The following is a 22,836-nucleotide window of genomic DNA, read 5'->3' as shown; positions in this document are numbered from 1 at the left end:
ACTGAATTTTTGTCTATAAAAAAATATTTTCAACTTCCAAGGCTAATTTCTCAATTTTTTTAATTTTTTTGAAAAAACGCCGAAATAGGTGTCCAATAAATTTATGTGAAGAATCTGTGTGAAAATTTTGAGGCCTCTAGCTCACTTGAGTTCAGAGATATGACGATTTTGTCTCTGAAAACTGAATTTTTTTCTATAAAAAAATATTTTTAACTTCCAAGGCTGATTTCTCAATTTTTTTAATTTTTTGAAAAAAACGCCAAAATAGGTGTCCAATAAATTCATTTGAGGAATCTGTGTGCCAATTTTGAGGCCTCTAGCTCACTTGAGTTCAGAGATATGACGATTTTGTCTCTGAAAACTGAATTTTTTTCTATAAAAAAATATTTTCAACTTCCAAGGCTGATTTCTCAATTTTTTTAATTTTTTGGAAAAAACGCCGAAATAGGTGTCTAATGAATTCATTTGAGGAATCTGTGTACCAATTTTGAGGCCTCTAGCTCACTTGAGTTCAGAGATATGACGATTTTGTCTCTGAAAACTGAATTTTTTTCTATAAAAAAATATTTTTAACTTCCAAGGCTGATTTCTCAATTTTTTTAATTTTTTGAAAAAAACGCCAAAATAGGTGTCCAATAAATTCATTTGAGGAATCTGTGTGCCAATTTTGAGGCCTCTAGCTCACTTGAGTTCAGAGATATGACGATTTTGTCTCTGAAAACTGAATTTTTTTCTATAAAAAAATATTTTTAACTTCCAAGGCTGATTTCTCAATTTTTTTAATTTTTTGAAAAAAACGCCAAAATAGGTGTCCAATAAATTCATTTGAGGAATCTGTGTGCCAATTTTGAGGCCTCTAGCTCACTTGAGTTCAGAGATATGACGATTTTGTCTCTGAAAACTGAATTTTTTTCTATAAAAAAATATTTTCAACTTCCAAGGCTGATTTCTCAATTTTTTTAATTTTTTGGAAAAAACGCCGAAATAGGTGTCTAATGAATTCATTTGAGGAATCTGTGTACCAATTTTGAGGCCTCTAGCTCACTTGAGTTCAGAGATATGACGATTTTGTCTACATGTCAAATGAATTAGTTTGAAGAATCTGTACCTCAATTTTCAAATCTCTAACTAACTCTGGTTCAGAGATATGAGAAAGAAACATTTCTTCAACTTCCACGACTAATTTAATAATTGCAACACTGTTTTTAATAAGATAACTTATTTGCAACGTTGTCAAATTCCCAATCAATCAGTGTGTATACTTATTTTAGCCAGAAAATCAGGTTTTACAATAAAATAACCTTATAGGCACTTGAAACCGTTGTAAAGACCTAAATCTTGACCAATTGATTTGAACTTTCTTTACTTGAAAGAGATGCGTTGTGTTATAGGGGTATTTCGAGAAAATCAATTGCTCTTGACTTAAAAAAGGAGCACGAAAGAGAACTACTAGTAGTTCTCTTTCTAGTACTATTAGTATATTTTGAATTCTTGGTGTTTCTTATATCAGGCCTTCGCTAAAGATAAATAATTTGCAGCTGCAGACTTTGACTCGAATGCGTCTTTTTTTTGGTGTAGGCCCATTAAAATTTGTTGGATTTTCACGGAAATGACGTCACAACAAAGAGATTTCAATTCCGAACAGAAAATGTGTCTATGAAAAATGTCGAAAAATCAACGGTTTCGGTGCTAAGGGGCGTCAAACTTAAACCCCCTGATGCCTTAATTAGACTTAAACACGTCCGGACGTCAGGCATATAAATAACTTTCACTATGGGGTTATTTACCCTGGAACACCCCGTTTGGCATCTAAAGATGAATGAATGTATCCGCACGCCATATATTAGACAAGATAAGAGATATAAGAGGGCGTGTGCCCAAAAGTAGGTATTAGCACACGTGCTTAAAAGGCAGAACATTCTACAGGGTGACTTAATAACGGTATTCCTTACCTGCACAATTGACTTTGTTTGCTTGGTAATGTCGTCGGTGGAGCCCTGTATACTCCTCGGGGCTCTTATACACCCGGGAAACATGGTGCGGCCACACTAAACGCTTTTAACGCCGTTTTGTCCTAAAGTCACTATAGAAAATCACATTCTCCCGGTTATCCATTATAGACACACCCTATAGATGCAGTTATATGGTGCTAAATTAAAAAAAAACAACAGGTTTTCATTTTGTAAGGCCAAAACTAGTGCCAAACACCAACCAACAGAGGATCAATAAAATCATAATGAGAATTTAAATTTCCCGCCCAAGCGCGGCACACCGGATATGGTTGTGACGTTATCAGTTGCCATGGACAACCGTGTTATTGTTTTTTTTTATTAATGTAAAACTTTCATAGGCCACTTGGCGGCTCGCCCGTCATGAGCGAGACAAAGACAAGACCAAAAGGTAATAAATTTAATTATATTATTTTTAATTTAAAAGTTTTAATGGAGGTGTCACGTCGTCACGTGTTTTCCACAACAGATAATGGAAATGTTGCGTGTTTAAATTGAAGAAAATTAACGTAAATAACCGCGAAACAAGTAAATGTTCTATCTCGCTCTTTTGGGCCCGCTCGAGGACCTTCGGGTAATTCCGCCCTATAGAACGAACATAAAATCCGTTCCGATAAACACCGACAAGCCTTTCGCAAGTTTCCACTTGAAAGTCCGAAATCTCAAAAACTAATTGGAATATTCTTACGAAATAAATATTAGAATATTCAAAGGAATATTCGCTTGAAGTTTTCTTAAGGATCCAAGCCATTTTAATTAAGAATTCTTGAGATATCAGTCATTTTAGGTAGCGGTGTTTAATAGGTCTCCAATATGTCCACTCACTTCAAAATCCGAAATCTCAAAAACTTACTGGAATATTTTTGTGAAATAAAAAGCAGAATGTTCATGGGAATATTTTCTTGAAATTTTGTTTAAAGTTCAAGTTGATATAAAGAATATTTTTTAAGTTATCCGCCTTTTTAGGCAGTGATGACCAAGAACCAGGTGTGCCCTTCAAAGTGATCACTCAGTTCAAACGCCAATATCTCGTCAACTAACGGGAATATTCTCATGGAACAAACATTGGAATACTCGTTGGAATATTCTTTAGAAATTATGTAAATAGATCAACGTGATCCAAAAAATAATTTTTCACTTATCAGCCTTTTTAAACGATGAGGACCAAAACCACATTTGAACTTTAAGTTAACCAACCACTTCAAACGCCAATATCTCGTCAACTAACGGGAATATTCTCATGGAATCAAAACTAGAATACTCGTTGGAATATTCTTTAAAAATTATATAAATAGATCAACGTGGTCCAATAAATAATTTTTCACTTATCAGCCTTTTTAAACACTGAGGGCCAAAAAACAGATCTGACCTTTAAGTTAACCAGCCACTTCAAACGCCAATATCTCGTCAACTAACAGGAATATTCTCATGGAATCAAAATTAGAATACTCGTTGGAATATTTTTTAGAAATTATATAAATAGATCAACGTGATCCAAGAAATAATTTTTCACTTATCAGCCTTTTTAAACGATGAGGCCCAAAAAACAAATTTGACCTTTAAGTTGACCAACCACTTCAAACGCCAATATTTCGTCAACTAATGGGAGTATTCTCATGGAATCAACACTAGAATACTCGTTGGAATATTCTTTAGAAATTATGTAAATAGATCAACGTGATCCAAAAATTAATTTTTCACTTATCAGCGTTTTTAAACGATGAGACCCAAAAAACAAATTTGACCTTTAAGTTGACCAGCCACTTCAAAGGCCAATATCTCGTCAACTAATGGGAATATTCTCATGAAACAAACATTGGAATACTCGTTGGAATATTCTTTAGAAATTATATGCATAGACCAACGTGATCCAAGAAATAATTTTTCACTTATCAGCCTTTTTAAACGATGAGGCCCAAAAAACAAATTTGACCTTTAAGTTGTCCAACCACTTCAAAAGCCAATATCTCGTCAACTAATGGAAATATTCTCATGGAACAAACATTGGAATACTCGTTGGAATATTCTTTAGAAATTATATAAATAGATCAACGTGATCCAAGAAATAATTTTTCACTTATCAGCCTTTTTAAACGATGAGGCCCAAAAACCAGATCTGACCTTTAAGTTGACCAGCCACTTCAAACGCCAATATCTCGTCAACTAACGGGAATATTCTCATGGAACAAACATTGGAATACTCGTTGGAATATTCTTTAGAAATTATATAAAAAGATCAACGTGATCCAAGAAATAATTTTTCACTTATCAGCCTTTTTAAACGATGAGGCCCAAAAAACAAATTTGACCTTTAAGTCAACCAACCACAAACGCCAATATCTCGTCAACTAATGGGAGTATTCTCATGGAATCAACACTAGAATACTCGTTGGAATATTCTTTAGAAATTATATAAATATATCAACGTGATCCAAGAAATAATTTTTCACTTATCAGCCTTTTTAAACGATGAGGCCCAAAAAACAAATTTGACCTTTAAGTCAACCAACCACTTCAAACGCCAATATCTCGTCAACTAACGGGAATATTCTCATGGAATCAAAACTAGAATACTCGTTGGAATATTCTTTAGAAATTATATAAAAAGATCAACGTGATCCAAGAAATAATTTTTCACTTATCAGCCTTTTTAAACGATGAGGCCCAAAAAACAGATCTGACCTTTAAGTTGACCAACCACTTCAAACGCTAGTATCTCGTCAACTAACGGGAATATTCTCATGGAACAAACATTGGAATACTCGTTGGAATATTCTTTAGAAATTATATAGATAGATCAACGTGATCCAAGAAATAATTTTTCACTTATCAGCCTTTTTAAACAATGAGGCTCAAAAAACAGATCTGACCTTTAAGTTGACCAACCACTTCAAATGCTAATATCTCGTCAACTTATGGGAATACTCTCATATAACAAACATTGGAATACTCGTTGGAATATTCTTTAGAAATTATATAAATAGACCAACGTGATCCAAGAAATAATTTTTCACTTATCAGCCTTTTTAAACAATGAGGCTCAAAAAACAGATCTGACCTTTAAGTTGACCAACCACTTCAAATGCTAATATCTCGTCAACTTATGGGAATACTCTCATATAACAAACATTGGAATACTCGTTGGAATATTCTTTAGAAATTATATAAATAGACCAACGTGATCCAAGAAATAATTTTTCACTTATCAGCCTTTTTAAACGGTGAGGCCCAAAAACCAGATCTGACCTTTAAGTTGACCAGCCACTTCAAACACCAATATCTCGTCAACTTATGGGAATATTCTCATGGAACAAACATTGGAATACTCGTTGGAATATTCTTTAGAAATTATATAAATAGACCAACGTGATCCAAGAAATAATTTTTCACTTATCAGCCTTTTTAAACGATGAGGCCCAAAAACCAGATTTGACCTTTAAGTTAACCAGCCACTTCAAACGCCAATATCTCGTCAACTAATGGGAGTATTCTCATGGAACAAACATTGGAATACTCGTTGGAATATTCTTTAGAAATTATGTAAATAGATCAACGTGATTCAAAGAAGAATTTTTTACTTATCACCCTTTTTAAGTAGTGATAACCAAGAACCAAGTCAGAATTTCAAGTTTCAAGACCACTCACTTTATTAGGAATATTCTGATGAAACAAAAAGCGAATTATTCAAGAGAACATTCTCTTCAATTGAACACCTAAGAATACGAATACTTAAAACCGAGCGAATTACGTCATTTACGTCGTCTCGAAGTGGCATTAAGAGGCAATTCCGAGCCTATAATTTGTTCCGGCAGGCTCTAAAACAAATTCGAGCCATAAATTAATCCGTAAAAGGAGCGCGCCTATTTCCCTGGAAATGTTTTACGGACTTTCCCGTTTATTTTATTATCCAGAAAAATGTCACGGCTCTGGTGATAAACGTTTTGTTTTTGGTGACCTTTCAAATGGTGCCCGTTATCAGAAAAAGTTGAATATCTTTGGAACTATTGAAGATAATTGGATGGGGTAAAAAGAGGAGTATTAAGGAAAAGTTTCTCTTAAAATCATCTTTAGGTCTCAAAGAGTTTCATCCAGAAGTGTTGAAGTTATCGGAAGTTTTATGGCGAAGCTCAGAAGTGGGATTTCAGAGTTAAACTTATTGATGACATTAATGAAAATGATCCGTTGGCGGAAAATGTTGAATTCATAAACACCAACTGCTGACATAGTTCAACAGGTGATTGTGACGTCACTTGTATCCATTTGCCCACCATGTATAATATTCCTGGACTGGTTAAACACATTAAACAAAAAAAAGCACTAAAACGCGAAGTAACTTCCCACCAGCACGATCAGGTAGTGCGCCAGATGTTCGTCTTGGACACTTCCTGGTGCACACGGGGCGAACGACGCGTCGTCGAGCGTTATCGGGCGTCGTGGGGGCGGCGTCGCGACGCCTAATTCCCGGTCGTTTCCTGAAACGCGACTGAAAAGTGCAGGACATAGAATAATATTGAGGGGGTATACTAGAATGACCACTCTCATATGTGCCGTGGATCCAAATTGAGGCGCCTCCTTGCGGCTAGGTATTGTATTAGAAAGAGTTTTCGCATACCCAATAACTTTTAACGAGCGTTATTTTACTTATGCGATAACGGTAACTGGTATTATATTTTTTAACGGCGAATGCGCCGGATAAAAATTAAAATTGAGTTCCCATGTAACCTAATGTAAATTCATACTTCCTCTTGACATAAATGCTGATTTTATTTGTTAACGGATTTTTAAATTTTTTAGTAAAATCCTTAATTTATTCTAAATTAGTGGAAACTTAGTAATAAGATATTTGACTGATATTTAAAGCTATAGGTATCACCTAAGGAATTATAATATGTAATATTTTATATTTTCACAAAACCGAAAAAAAGATTAAATGGACTGTTTTGGCCTCGTTGGGTGAGGGTGAATGAGGTGATACAGTCTTAAATAGAACACATTGTATAGTTTGTTTGAAGGCATTAAATATAATAATCTCTCTAAAATCAAAGAGGTATACAATAAACACAGTTTATTGTATACCACTTATTTTGAGGCTTAAAAAAAAACACAACAAATTGTAGATTAATAGTTTATTTTACTTTTTGTAATTAAAGCGTTTTAATTGTAGTGCTTTAGCATTTTTAAAATAGGGTGGACATTTTACAGGGAGGCACTTTACATTTTTACCTTTAAGAATGTTATTAATTTCCCTAATATAATTAAAAGTTACTACATTAACAAAATATTTAAAAATAGTGTTTGATATTAAATGATTATGCATACAGGATGTAAGTTTTACTTTTACTAAAAGTTCTTTTAAAACATATTGTAGAACTCCCTTCTTATGCAGATCTGTGTTTAGAACATACTTGATTATGGAATATGCCTTACCCAACTTAAACACAAACTCTTTATTGACATAATACAATCTTGTTTTATTATCTGTATATTCCCGTTCTATCATGATATCATTGTCAACATTGTCCTCTTCATGATCTCGAATTAAAAACATTTTCATACAGAAACAGTTTTTAACACTAATTCTCGTTTTCAGTTTTTTAAATAAATAGCCGCAAACATATTTTAATACTTTTTCTACCATAGGTGTCTGTCTGGCTGGCAATGAGCTTGGAATAGCAGTATATTCAACTGGATCTTCTTTGTTATCATCTTCGGGCAGTCCCTGAAAAATACATATAATTTTAATTTTTAAAATTATTAACTTAAAGCAAAAAACTTACTTGTGACACAAGTCGTTGCAATGTAAGAAATATCTCGGATTCATCATCTTCGCAATTTGCTGACATAGAATGTTTAGATGTAAGATTTTTTACTAAAAGTGATTTATAAATAGGGGTGAATGCTTCGGCTGTCGGGTTAATAAATCTAAATGCCCGTTGTCGTATTTGACCGAAGAAGTTTTCCAAAGGATCCTGATTGAAAGTCCTGGGCATTAAATAAGTTATTTCTGAACTGGCTAATTTATCAAAAATAACTTTAAAATTTTCGATGGTGAAAATTAAATTTTTAAAAGATGGAGGAATACAAAGGCTATTTTCTTTTACACATCGAAATGTTTTTAAATTGCTTACTGCAGCTGCCCAAAATTTAAAATGTGCAGAATTTTTAGTTAGGGCTGATCTTAAAATTTTCCTTTTTCCTGGATGAAACGTACTTCCATTTAGGCTATCAAAGAGCTGGTCCATAAACTTTACAAAAACAGCTGTACTTTCTGCCTCCCTCGGCATTTGTCGTATCTGCTCATTATAGTTTACTTTCATACCTGGAAATAAATAATACATTCAGTAACAATTAAGAAAAGCGTAAATACTTCAAGAAAACAGTACATCTTAAAACTAGCAAATCAATCATATTGACTAAAAAAGGATTTTTTTCATTTATAAAAAATCTTACCACTACGAGCAAGTACATTCAATCCAACAGCCACTGAATGGCTTAAAACCTGACTGCAAATGGATACTTTCATTTTATTAATTTTTCTTCTGTTTACATGGATATCGCTTAATTTGGGACACAGTTTAAGCTCTCCGAAAAATGAGTCCATTTCATAAAGAGAAATTAGATGATCCCATTTTGCTTCTCTTTGAAGTCCATCAATTGAAAATAGTATATTATATTTTAAAAAATTATTTCGTACTCCTTTAATTAAATGTGGGACATCATAGATTGGTACAACTTCCAAATCATTAATCTCGAATGTGTTCCTTGTCCACTCCTCACCAAATCTTACATGTTTTTCTTTCGTATCAGCAATTAAAGACCGAATTGCCGAGACGTTATTAGTTCCCTGGTCACATGTTGTTGCAATAACTGTTAGGCCTATTTTGTGACATTCAGAAATTATTGTTTTCAAAATGTTTTTGATGTCATGAGCTTTTGTGGCCCCATAACAAAAGTTATAATAAATCGGTTGTTTCCACTTCCTCATGACACCTCTCAAAACATAAACCTAAAAACAAAATATAATTTTTACATTATAGTATTACACAATAATAATAATTACAAACCTGAACATGATTTGCAATTTTATCGGTTGTATAAAAACCATAGTCTTCAAAGCCAACTATGCTGCCTTTGGTTCTGTCTATAGATAAATGAGGTTCAATGCTCATTTCATCAAACATGAGAAGACAAATTTTATCCCTAGGATCCTTAAAGTTTTTAATTTCAGCCTTTAATATAGACAAAACTTCATAGTTAATGCCTGGTTTAACAGGAATCCGATTTAATAATTTTCCAATGGTTTGTCTTGATGGAAGGGCAAATATCCTGCTCATAAATTTGTAATTTGCACCACTGTGCTTATAAAATGCAAGAGCAAGGACTTTGTCCTCTAGCGTAAACCTTCGACCCCTTGGCTTTTTATTGGAATTCTCTATCTGAGATTCAAAAAACCTTTTCCTGATCCTATCCATGCTCGAAATCACCCCTTTAAACCCAAATGGATTAGTCAAGTCTGGAAACTGCAGCTGCCTTTTAAGTGACATTTTTGATCTTCGTAACTTAGTTGTCCTCTTTTTGAAGTACTCAGCTTTTTCATAAAAGTATTTAGCCTTTGGGGTTAACTGGACTTTTCTAGTTACATCAACTGCTCTTAATAATTCAGTTGCTCCTGAAAAAAGGTATATTATAAAATCATTGTGTATTGTTTAAAAACAAACAAATATATTTGAATGATTTATAAAATATACACATATTAGAAATTAGAATATAATGAACTTACTAGGTGCCAACCGAGTATCTTCCACTAACGGGTTTTCTGTTTGTTCTACCTCAAACTTTTGCAAGCCACTGGGCCCTGGATTGGAGGTGACACAACTTTCCACCTCATGTTTTCTCTTTATTCCTGATATGCCTGGTTTATTAATTGAAATATTATCTTGTTTTGGAAAGTCTTCTTCTGGCATTTTAAACTTAATATTGAGTAAGGGATCTACAACACAAAAAAAAAGTTCATTAATTTTTAAAAACTTGATAAACCTGATAAAAACCGTAGTGGCATAGACTGAAAAGTTTTAAAGTGGCATGATAAGTAATAATTTTTATAAAAGATTAAAAGTGGGTTAAAAAAACAACTAGTGACAAACTGTCTTGTGGGGGACAAATGCTCTGTTACCCCCTTGCTCATGGTCTACACCACTGAAAAACTATGTGTAAACTGACCTGGTAAATTTAATGATGGCACTGATGTTTTTAAAAGAACCTGGTTAGGCCCAAAGTCACTTGGTGTAAAATGGTTTGAGCACATTCGGTTACCACTGTAAATTTTGTTGGGATTTTTGTCCAACAAAGCCTTGTTGCCTGTCAAGCTCACCCATTTCTCAAATCTAAGATAATCCACTGAAGGATTGGGGAATCTATGATTCTTAGTTTTTATTAGGCCACAATCTTTAACTGCACAGTAGACAGACATATTGTCCTAAAAACCATATTAATTAAAGTTAAAAAGTTCTTAGAGAATGAGTTTAAAAATTATATACTCATATATATGTTTTAAAGAAACTTTACTCACTACATATATGTATGTAGACCTTTATTCAGGTTATATTGCCCATAACTATTAATGTTTCCCATATTTTGATTACTTTTAGTTTTTAAAAAAATAAAAGATATTGCAAAAATTGAAAAAAAATTAAAATAGAGTGTCACCCAGGATTGTTGTATCCCATATTAGACTATCTTAAATTTGTGACTAAAATGTATACAAGCAAATACTTACTACATATGTATGTAGAATGCGATTTTTAGAAAAATCTGTATTTTCTTCCATGTGCATCCTGTTATTTTTTTTATCTGCAAAAACACAATAATTATTCTGTTTCAATTCAAAAATATCCCTTTTATATAAAATATATTTTCTTTCGATGATAGATAAGTAAAACTGAGGTTATATTTTTCAGCTGAGATATTTAATGTTAAAAATTTTCAAATATAAAAACATTAATTTTTTGACCATGTAAAATATTAAAAACTATATTTCAATAAAAGATTGATTGGTCTTTATTAATTAAAACTTTTACAATAAAATTTAGTTTCATAGTGAATTGGCCCCAGCTGTTATTTTTCACTATGCTTATAAAAATGTTATGCTTTTTGAAACAAACCAGCCAATGTATTTTTTTTAATAAAATAATCATACTAAAAAAGTAAGATTATTTTTTTGCAATTGGACATGAGAGCTTTGTAAAAAAATGTAAACTATGACAGATAGAAAAATTATTAGTTAAAAGGACAAATTTTTAAAGAATATTTTAACTCTTTGTAAGTAAGATGCCAGCAGCATACTTTTACCTTTTTTGGTTTTTGAGATATTTAGGAAAAATGCAAATCAGCATTTTCTTTAAAGCTTATTATATCTGTAAAAATTTTAAAATCTGCAAGAACATATTCAAAACTATTTTTTATGGTAAAAACAATTATTGCATTAGTTTTTAAATTTGATTTGTCAAACTTCGATCAACTTCATGTATTTTCTTATCTAGACACTTCAATTATTTTCTTATTGAATTATTACAGTTTAAAATAGCTTTTTTAATTACCAATTCAACTATGTGTCACACTTTGACATACCGTTAATTTTCTCTCTTTCTATAGAAAATGATATATCTCTCAATCTCATGTACAAGAGAGAAAAAATTTTGGAAAAAATAGAGCATCTTTTTAAATTTTTATTTATAAAATGTATGTATAATTATCAAATTTTTTTATTAGGCATAGCTTAGCAAATTTAAAAGCATATAAATCTAAAATACTGTCACTTTCATAATTTTTTTTATAATATCATAATTAATTTTTCGGGTGGAAAAAGTGGAGCCATTTTTTAAAATAATATATTTAAATATACCTGAATACAATTAAAATTAATTATTTTATAAATATCTAATATTTCCAATTAGTTCTTGTCAAAAAAGTCTTTATCTGACTGCGACCATAGATGATATTAAAGATATTAGGTACATATAAATATGTAGTTTAAATGTTGATCTGCTATTATATTACAAATGGTGTAATATTATTCGACTCTAGTCAGATACTCGGTGAGATACTAAACTGGCTATACCTGGTCTGCAAACACTATATTGACTCTTAACTATAATAATATATCAAAAATAGTCACATCAAAAAACTTGTGTGGCCCCTCAGTGCTTCTGTATATAGGTATAACAAGTTTACTAATTGATTGTAATAATAAAATTTGAATGTGAAATTTAAAATGCTCATATTTTATATTATCCAAATAATAAATGCCCCAGGCATGGTTTATCATAACCCTAAACTATCTATATTATTATTAGCACATCTTATAATAACAAATAAATTCGATTTAATAAGTTGTGTACTTAGTATGTCAATATGTGTAATTAGTATGATCTTACCTGGTTACTTCCAGCAAAGCCTTCAGAGAAAAAAAAGTTCTTAAAACTGGTATCAACAACCACTACACAATCAAAAGAGTACACAAAACACTGAAAAACAAAGCAAAACTTAACACACTGCGAACAGCCGTAGAAATAATTAGAACAACCCTGTGTCTCGGAATAAATAGAAGACTCAGGTATCAAAATTACAGGTAGTTATTTATTATCTTTTCTGGTTATTTTATTCCTAAATAATTTTTAACCTGACCGGCGCCGGACCATAGATAAACAGTTTATAGGGGTTATAAACAGTTTATAGCGCCGGACTGACTGGAGCCCGTAAAATATTGTAAATGATATTTTATTTTCCTTCTTTCTCTTTTCTATGTCTTTTTCGACCTGAACGTGAACCTATGACCCCCCCGCCGCACTTTGGATCGATATTTACTTGTTTCTCCATCTAGCGGTGAGGTATTGCTTTTTAGAGGCGGGTCCACCCTTTTAATAGGAGTGGACAGGCCGTGGTGCAGGAAGGCTCGGTCGCGTCGTCGACGTCGAAAAACTGGACGGCAAAAGGACGCACGCGCCTTCGCACGTATTTTTCCCTTCATTTTTTTTCTCTCTGTTTTTGTTTTTAAATTCAATTTTACTCCTGAGGAGAGATGAGTTTATTTGATTCCCTTTGACTCGTGACCAAGAGCGGACTGTCTGTGTATTGTTTTTTCACTTTGTCCAACAATTTCAGGCACTTTTTACCCTCACCGGGTCTTTTTACCGTTCAGTCCTCCGTCCGATCAAAGAATTTAAATCTTTAGACAAGCCGCTTAGTACCGAAATCAGTTTTACTTAAGAAATGGCTTTAAAGTGCCTGGAGATAAATTAAATGTATCCTCCAGACACTCGAGAGAATACGACCCTAGTCCAGGCACTTGACATAAAAATTCACTTAGTCCAGGCTTCCATTCTTGAAAAAAATCATTTGTTTCGTCCAGGCACTTGAGACAACGCGATACTTAGTCCAGGCGCTTAAGTCAACTTATAGAGCGTTTTTAGTACAGATATTGTATGTTTGAGTTTAGATATTGGCTTTTGAAATGAAAGGTCAACTTGAAGAACTCGTTATTGGTCATCATTGCTTAAAAACGCTTATAACTTGAAAAAAAATTCTTCGATCGCGTTGAATGATTTGCATTATTTCTGCAGAATATTCTACTGAATATTGTGGTTTTCGTTTCATGAGAATATTCGTATTAGTTTTTGAGATATTGGCTTTTAAAGTGAGTGGACAACTTAAGGATTAAATCTGGTTATTGGTCGTCACTGCTTAAAAATGCTGATAACTCGAGAACTCTTTATTGGATTAAGTTGAACTATCTACAATATTTCTAGACAATATTCTATTGAATATTCTGATTTTTGTTATTTGAGAATATTCCCATTATTTTATGAAATATTAACCTTTAAAATGATTGCTCACCGTGAAGCTCAGACCTGGTTCTTGGACAACACTGCATAAAAACGCTAATAAATGAAAAACTATTTTTTGGATTACGTTAAGCTATTTACAGTATTTTTAGTCCATATTCTATTGAATATTCTGGTTTTTGTTTTAGCAGAATATTCCCACTAATTGACGAGATATCGACTTTTGAACTGAGTGATCACTTTGAAGGGCACATCTGGTTCTTGGTCATCACTGCCTAAAAAGGCGGATAACTTAAAAAATATTATTTAGATCAATTTGAGTTTTTAACAAAATTTCAAGAAAATATTCCCATGAACATTCTGCTTCTTATTTCACAAAAATATTCCAGTAAGTTTTTAAGATTTCGGACTTTGAAGTGAGTGGACACATTGGAAAACGAGCATTCCTATTAAACACCGCTACCTAAAATGAATGATATCTCAAGAATTCTTAACTAAAAAGGTTTGGACCCTTAAGGAAACTTCAAGTGAATATTCCTTAGAATATTCTAATAATTATTTGACAAGAATATTCCAATAAGTTTTTGAGATATCGGACTTTGAAGTGAGTGGACACATTGGAAAACGAGCATTCCTATTAAACACCGCTACCTAAAATGAATGATATCTCAAGAATTCTTAATTAAAATGGTTTGGACCCTTAAGGAAACTTCAAGTGAATATTCCTTTGAATATTCTAATAATTATTTCACAAGAATATTCCAATAAGTTTTTGAGATATCGGACTTTGAAGTGAGTGGACACATTGGAAAACGAGCATTCCTATTAAACACCGCTACCTAAAATGAATGATATCTCAAGAATTCTTAATTAAAATGGTTTGGACCCTTAAGGAAACTTCAAGTGAATATTCCTTTGAATATTCTAATAATTATTTCACAAGAATATTCCAGTAAATTCCTGAGATTTTAGACTTTGAAGTGTGAACTGTTAACAAAACTTCGAAAGAATATTCTTACTACAAGCGTTTAAATTAGTCAAAGACTTTTTCCAGGCACTTTCCAGTCTTTCTCCAAGTACTTAAAGTTACGTTAAATTTAGTTCAACACATCGTTCAGTCCCCCGTACGATCCAAAGAGTATTAGGTTTAAATACACTGTTTAGTCCTCCATCCGCCCGACGGTCAATGACAGTTGACGTGACGTTAACTATGGCAATGGTGCCGAATCTTAGCTCCTCTTGCCGATACTCGAGTTTACTTTGACGTACATTATTAGAAGTGTTGCCAGTTCTTTGACGTGTGACGTGAGAGATGTCAGTTACTACCAATGTTGCCAAATCGTTTTATTTATTTTCACGAAACTAATTCAACATTCTTTACTAACGAGCGGCACTAAGGAAAATAATGACAGCTCCTTATAAGAATTACAATAGAAGACATTTGTTATGACGGATGACACTTAACAGACAGTGTTGCCAATTGTTTTTATTACTCTATGTGCCTGGAATATGACATTTTTTACAGACTAATAGTACCATCAACAAATATCATATAACGGAAAAATGGATTGGAACTTATAAGAAAAATAATGACAGCTGCTTTGTAAGAATCCATACCAAGTCACTAGATTGTCTTCTGACATTGATGACATTTGACGTGGCAAATGTCACTTTACAGACATTGTTGCCAACTATTTTTTTTTGCTCTAGATGCCTGGCAAGAATGTTCCTTACAGGCTAATAGGACTATAAAAAAATATCAAATAAGGGAAAAATGTATAGTAACCTATAGGAAATAGGGTGACAACTCCCTGTAAGAACTCCATGCCTACATTCACTTCAATAGATCGAATATGACATTTGACGTGACAGATGTCACTTAACAAACACTGTTGCCAACTTTTTTTCTTGTAAATACTTCTTTGGTAATATAACCTGAAAGAAAAAGAGTCACAATTCCTTGTAAGAACTCCACGCCTACATTCATGCCAGTAGATCGTCTTTTGACATTGATAACATTTGAAGTGACAGATGACAGTTAGCAGACGTTGCTGCCAACTGTTTTTCTTGTATTATATATGTGTCTGGAATATGACCTTCCTTATAAGCTAATAGTATTATAAGAAAATATATAAGAGAAAAATGGTGACAATTCCTTGTAAAAACTCCAAGGCTGTTTTGCAGTGAATTTAGTGAACAATGTTAATTTTTGACATTTGACGTGACAGACGTCATTTAACAAACATTGTTGCCAACTGGTTTTCTTGCTATATATGCCTGGAATTTAAGATTTCCTACAGGTTTATAGCACCGTCACAAAATATCATTTATGTATTATAGTAACCTTAGGAAAAATAGTGACAATCCCTTGCAATGACTCCATGTCTACATTCATGTGTCTTTTGACATTTTTGACGTTTAATTTGACAGATAATACTTACCAGGCAGTGTTGCCAACTATTCTTCTTACTATATATATGTGCCTAAAATATTACATTCTTTATAGACTAATAGCACTGTAAGAAAATATCGTATAAGGGAACAATGCACAGAGGCCAGAGTGCCAACTTCAGGACTATATTCAATTACTCAGGTCAGTGACACTGTTGACATTTGACACATGTCATTTAACAAACATTATTGCCAACTGTTTTTCTTCCTATATGTGCGTGGAATATAACGTTCCTTACAGGCTACTAGCGCTGTCACAAAATATCCTAAAAGGAAAAATATATGGTAACTTATAGTAAAAAGGGATCATAGATAACTTCATGCCTTTTAACAATGATGACATTTGACGTGACAGATGTCACTTAACAGACAGTGTTACCAAATGTTTCTCTTACTCTAAGTACCTGAAATATAATAACGTTCTTTGCAAGAAAATAGCAGTTAAAGGAAATGTAAAATAAGGGTAAATTGTATAGAGGCACATAGAAAAAATAGACACAGCTGCTTGTAAGAAATACATGCCTACCTTCATACTGTTGACATTTGACGTGGCAGATGACACTAACGGGACAGCGTTGCCAATTGTTTTTCTCACTTCATATGCCTGGAATGTAACATCCTTTACAGGCAAATAGCATTATGAAGAAAATTGTATAGACCACGCCTACGTTCACGTCAATAAGTGACAAATATGACATTTGACAGATGTCATTATTTGCCAACTGTTTTTCTTCCTATATGTGCGTGGAATATAACTTTCCTTACAGGCTACTATACCGCTTTAACAAAATATTATATAAGGGAAAAATATATGGTAACATATAATAAAAAAGGATCATAGATAACTTCTTGTAAGAACTTCATGCCTACATTCATGTCTTTTAACAATGATGACATTTGACGTGACAGATGACACTAACGGGACAGCGTTGCCAATTGTATAGATCACGCCTACATTCACGTTATTCAATAAATGACATTACTGACGTTTGACAGATGTGACAGTAGTGACATTCCATACAGACGAGTGGCATTATAAACGCCTCCTTCTCCAATCCATTAGCATAAATACCTTTGAAGAAAAACAGTGAATTTCCCTAACGAAAGCCTTATTATGCAAAACAGAGGCGTTAACTACGATCTACTCGCGTTTCCATTGTTTTTTTTCCTCCCTTTTTGTCGTTTCGGCGAAAAGTAAGAAAAGAAATGCAAATTAGCACGAAGGGCGAACGAATGCATAAGAACGGGAATATTCCTTGCATGGGTGCCGTGAAAAATTCGAAAAACGACGGTTTTCTTTTTTAGGGAAAATGCTGCAAACAAATGACTGTGGAGGTGCTTTAAAGGTCATTGTTTTTGCTATTTCTTTTATCGCCCCCCCCCCCCCTACCTCTATAGGGGTTAATTAATGTAATAGCTACCGGAAATCCGGGGGAGGGGCGTATAAAGACCCCAAAGGGATCACAGCAATAAATAACACTTTAAAATTCACTCGGCAAAGTTGCCGTCGTTCTCTGTTTTCTGGAGTAAATGAATCATTCCAGGCTACCGGGAAAAAAAAACAACACAGTCCCCCCGCGTATATTTAGAATTAGAAACAGACAGCGGAAATTTGTCACTCTATTTACCAGAATAGCCTGAAACGTCTTTACGAGTTATCGCTATTTAAAAAACGTCATTATTAAGAGTTAATACAACTTTTGATCTACTACTAATGATATCGTTACCGAATTGACGTTAGTTTAAAGAAAACTTGTGGATCTACAATTGATGTAGAGCCCTTGCGACCTGTAAACCTCATAAATAATAAGATATTTGGTCTTGAAAGGGTTGAGCCTTATCTGTTATAGAAGTTATTTTCTGATTATTCATCTGATAGTTTATAGTTGATATCTGGTGATCTACGAAAGATACCGTCATAAAATAAACTTTATTTGAAAGGGAATCTTTTATTCTACAGTTACTGTAGTGGCCTATAAAACTGTAAACCCAATAGTAATTGAGATATTGGGCCTAGAAGAGGCAGCCTTCTTTGGTGACGGGACCTTTTACAACAATCCATATATTATCTTCTTCAGTAGTTATTTTCTGGTCATCCTCGATAGAAGTAACATTGTAAAGTAATAAACTATTTATCAATAACTGCAACGAGATGTCCTCACTTAAAATTTGGTCAAGGCCAGTAGAACCTTGGAGCATCGACCTGGGAGTCTACAGCTGATATCTCTTGATCTACCAAAGCTACCGACATCAAATAAACTTTTTTTTAAAGGAAATTGTCCACTCTACAGTTACTGTAGGGGCCTTTAAAACTGTAAATTCACTGGTTATTGAGATATTGGACCTAGAAAGAGCGAACCCCCCTAGTGACTAGAGTTTATACAAAAATCCCCCATAACTTTCTCAGTTGTAGTTCTATGGTTTTTATCAATAGAAGCACAATTGTAGAAAAATAAATTATCTACCAACTACTGTTATACAAAAAAATTAAAATATAACCGTTTACAAAATATCCCTACTTAAAGTTTGGTTCAGGCCTGTAGGACCTTGGAGCGTCGACCTGAGGGTCTACAGCGGATATCTCTTGATCTACTAAAGCTACTAACATCGAATAAACTTTTTTTTAAAGAAAATTGTTTGCTCTACAATTACTGTAGACGCATTTAAAACTCTAAACCCAATAGTTATTGAGCTATTGGATCTAGAAGTGGCGGACCTCCCTGATGAGTAGATCTTTCACAAAAAACCCCCATAACTTTCTCAGTTGTAGTTCTACGGTTTTTATTAATAAAAGCCAAATTGTAAAAAAATAAATCTACCAACTACTGTCATAAAAAAAATTAAAACATTTACCGTTCACGAGATATCCCCACTTAAAGTTTGGGTCAGGCCTGTAAGACCTTGGAACGTCAACCTGTCAGTCTACACCCGATATCTCTTGATCTACTAAACCTACCAACATCAAGTAAACTTTTTTTGAAAGAAAATTGTTTTTTCTACAGTTACTGTAGAGGCCTTTAAAACTATAAATTTACTAGTTTTTGAGATATTGGACCTAGAAAGAGCGGACCCCCCTAGTGACTAGAATTTATACAAAAATCCCCCATAACTTTCTCAGTTGTAGTCCTACGGTTTTTATTAATAAAAGCCAAATTGTAGAAAAATAAATCATCTACCAAATACTGTCATAAAAAAAATTAAAACATTTACCGTTCACGAGAAATCCCCACTTAAAGTTTGGGTCAGGCCTGTAAGACCTTGGAACGTCAACCTGTCAGTCTACAGCCGATATCTCTTGATCTACTAAAGCTACCAACATCAAATAAACTTTTTTTGAAAGAAAATTGTTTGATCTACAGTTACTGTAGAGGCCTTTAAAACTATAAATTAACTAGTTTTTGAGATATTGGACCTAGAAAGAGCGGACTCCCCTAGTGGAATTTATACAAAAATCCCCCATAACTTTCGCAGTTGTAGTTCTATGGTTTTTATTAATAGAAGCAAAATTGTAGAATAAGAAATTATCTACCAACTACTGATATAAAAAAAATTAAAACATTAACCGTTCACGAGATATCCCCACTTAAAGTTTGGTTCAGGCCTGTAAGACCTTGGAGCGTCGACCTGTAAGTCTACAGCCGATATCTCTTGATCTACTAAAGCTACTAATATCGAATAAACTTTTTTTGAAAGAAAATTGTTTACTCTACAGTTATTGTAGCGGCATTTAAAACTCTAAACCCAATAGTTATTGAGCTATTGGACCTCCTTGATGAGTAGATCTTTCACAAAAAACCCCCATAACTTTCTCAGTTGTAGTTCTTTGGTTTTTATTAATAAAAGCGAAATTGTAGAACAAGACATTTTTTATCAATACTCTTATAAAAAAATTAAGACGTTAACCGTTAACGAGATATTCTCATTTAAATTTGGGATCAGGCCTGTACGACCTTCAAGCATCAACTTGAGAGTCTACAGCAGATATCTTTTGATCTACTTAAGCCACGACAATCAAATATGCTTTATTTTAAAGGAAATCCTTCGCTCTACAGTTACTATAGAGGCCTTTAAAACTGTAAACTCAATAATTATTGAGATATTGGACGTAGAAGTTGTGGATGTTTTTGGTGAGTAGACTTAGTTTACTATGGTTTTTATCAATAAAAAAGCAAAATTGTAAAACAAAAAATTATTTATCAAATACTGGGGGTCAGTGAGGGATAAAGGGGTCACTACTGACCCCAATCGAATGAACAAACTAAAAATGAACGTTGGTTATTTATGAATTATCATGTGTTGCTTGGTATTTTCGTTCTTTTTACTAGTAAAACAGATAATTCTTTAACGTCCTAATTCGTCGCAGGAATCCCCCGGTCAACGCAGCAGGAACAAACGCAGGTCGACAGGAACTCCCCGGGGATAGTGAAGGAAAAAAGAGGGATCATTTGAGCACGTGTAATCCTATTGTCGCAGGCCCTAATCGAAGTGATAAGGAGAAGGGAGCAAAGAAAACTGGTAAGATTGGGTTTCTGACAAAGATATTTATATTTAGAAATATCATTATCGTCGATGCGATGCAAGGAATCGATAGCGTGAACGATTTTCTTTCGAATAAAGTTTATTTGATGTTGGTAGCTTAAGTAGATCAACAGATATCTGCTGTAGTGCTGTAGACTCTCAGGTTGATAATTCAAGGTCCTACTGGCCTGAATTGAACTTTAACTAAGGATACCTCTTAAACGGTTAATCTTTCCAAAAAAATTATGATGGTCTTTAGGTAGATAGAGTGTTGTCTTACAACTTTACCTCTATCGATAATAATCAGAAAATAACTTGTAAGAGAGATATAGCTCATTATCCCTTTACCAGGGAGGTCCTTCCTTTCACACTCAAATATCTCATTAAATATGAGGTTTAGGGCTTATAAGGCCTTAACAAAAACTGTAGTACAAACGAATTCATTGCAAATAAAATTTATTTGATAAAGATAGCTTAAGTAGATCAAGAGATATCGGTTTTAGACTCTCAGGTCGACGCCCCAAGGTCTTACAGGCCTGAACCAAACTTTAAGTGGCGATATCTCGTGAACGGTTAATGTTTAAATTTTTTTTATGACAGTATTTGGTAGATAATTTATTTTTATACAATTTTGCTTTTATTGATGAAAACCATAGAGCTACAACTGAGAAAGTTATGGGGGTTTTTTGTGAAAGATCTAGTCATCAAGGAGGTCCGCCACTTCTAGGTCCAATAGCTCAATAACTGTTGGGTTTAGAGTTTTAAATGCCTCTACAGTAACTGTAGGGCTAACAATTTTCTTTAAGAAAAAGTTTATTTGATGTTGATAGCTTTAGTAGATCAAGAGGTATCGGCTGTAGACTAACAGGTCGACGAGCCAAGGTCCTACAGGCCTGAACCAAACTTTAAGTGGCGATATCTCGTGAACGGTTAATGTTTCAATTTTTTTTATGACAGTATTTGGTAGATAATTTCTTTTTATATAATTTTGCTTTTATTGATGAAAACCATAGAACGACAAATGAGAAAGTTATGGGGAATTTTTGTATAAATTCTAGTCACTAGGAGGGTCCGCTCTTTCTAGGTCCAATATCTCAAAAACTAGTAAATTTATAGTTTTAAAGGCCCCTACAGTAACTGTAGATCAAACAATTTTCTTTAAAGAAAAGTTTATTTGATGTCAGTAGCTTTGGCAGATCAAGAGATATCGGCTGTAGACTGACAGGTCGATGCCTCAAGGTCCTACAGGCCTGAACCAATCTTTAAGTGGCGATATCTCGTGAACGGTTAATGTTTCTATTTTTTTATGACAGTAGTTGGTAGATAATTTCTTGTTCTACAATTTTGCTTCTATTGATAAAAACCATAGAACTACAATTCAGAAAGTTATGTGGGATTTTTGTATAAATTCTAGTCACTAGAGGGGTCCGCTCTTTCTAGGTCCAATATCTCAAAAACTAGTGAATTTATAGTTTTAAAGGCCCCTACAGTAACTGTAGAGCAAACAATTTTCCTTTAAAAAAAAGTTTATTTGATGCTGATAGCTTTAGTAGATCAAGAGGTATCGGCTGTAGACTAACAGGTCGACGAGCCAAGGTCCTACAGGCCTGAACCAAACTTTAAGTGGCGAAATCTCGTGAACGGTTAATGTTTCAATTTTTTTTATGACAGTATTTGGTAGATAATTTTTTTTTATATAATTTTGCTTTTATTGATGAAAACCATAGAACGACAAATGAGAAAGTTATGGGGAATTTTTGTATAAATTCTAGTCACTAGGAGGGTCCGCTCTTTCTAGGTCCAATATCTCAAAAACTAGTAAATTTATAGTTTTAAAGGCCCCTACAGTAACTGTAGATCAAACAATTTTCCTTTAAAAAAAAGTTTATTTGATGTTGGTAGCTTTAGTAGATCAAAAGATATCGGCTGTAGACTGACAGGTCGACGATCCAAGGTCCTACAAACCTGAACCAAATTTTAAGTGGCGATATCTCGTGAACGGTTAATGTTTCAATTTT

At 33.4% G+C, this 22,836-nt stretch overlaps 1 protein-coding gene across 3 annotated transcripts in view; it reads right to left on the bottom strand.

Moving 5' to 3' along the window:
* Window positions 1-6,476, bottom strand: part of LOC126741642 (protein sickie-like) — a 146,172-nt gene extending 139,696 nt beyond the window's left edge. For 2 of the 3 annotated variants that reach the window (XM_050448165.1, XM_050448167.1), the window contains exons 1-2: window positions 6,278-6,476; window positions 1,953-2,149 (exon numbers count right to left, since the gene is read on the bottom strand). In XM_050448165.1, the coding sequence (XP_050304122.1) occupies window positions 1,953-2,036 (84 nt within the window). In that variant the 5' untranslated portion in view covers window positions 2,037-2,149; window positions 6,278-6,476. The remainder of the gene's footprint in view (window positions 1-1,952; window positions 2,150-6,277) is intronic. The other variant, XM_050448166.1, reaches the window with a different exon arrangement.
* Window positions 6,477-22,836: the final 16,360 nt, after the last annotated feature.

Source organism: Anthonomus grandis, chromosome 10, assembly GCF_022605725.1.
Source record: "Anthonomus grandis grandis chromosome 10, icAntGran1.3, whole genome shotgun sequence".
Lineage (NCBI taxonomy): Eukaryota > Metazoa > Arthropoda > Insecta > Coleoptera > Curculionidae > Anthonomus > Anthonomus grandis.
This window is presented reverse-complemented; position numbering and strand designations above follow the sequence as displayed.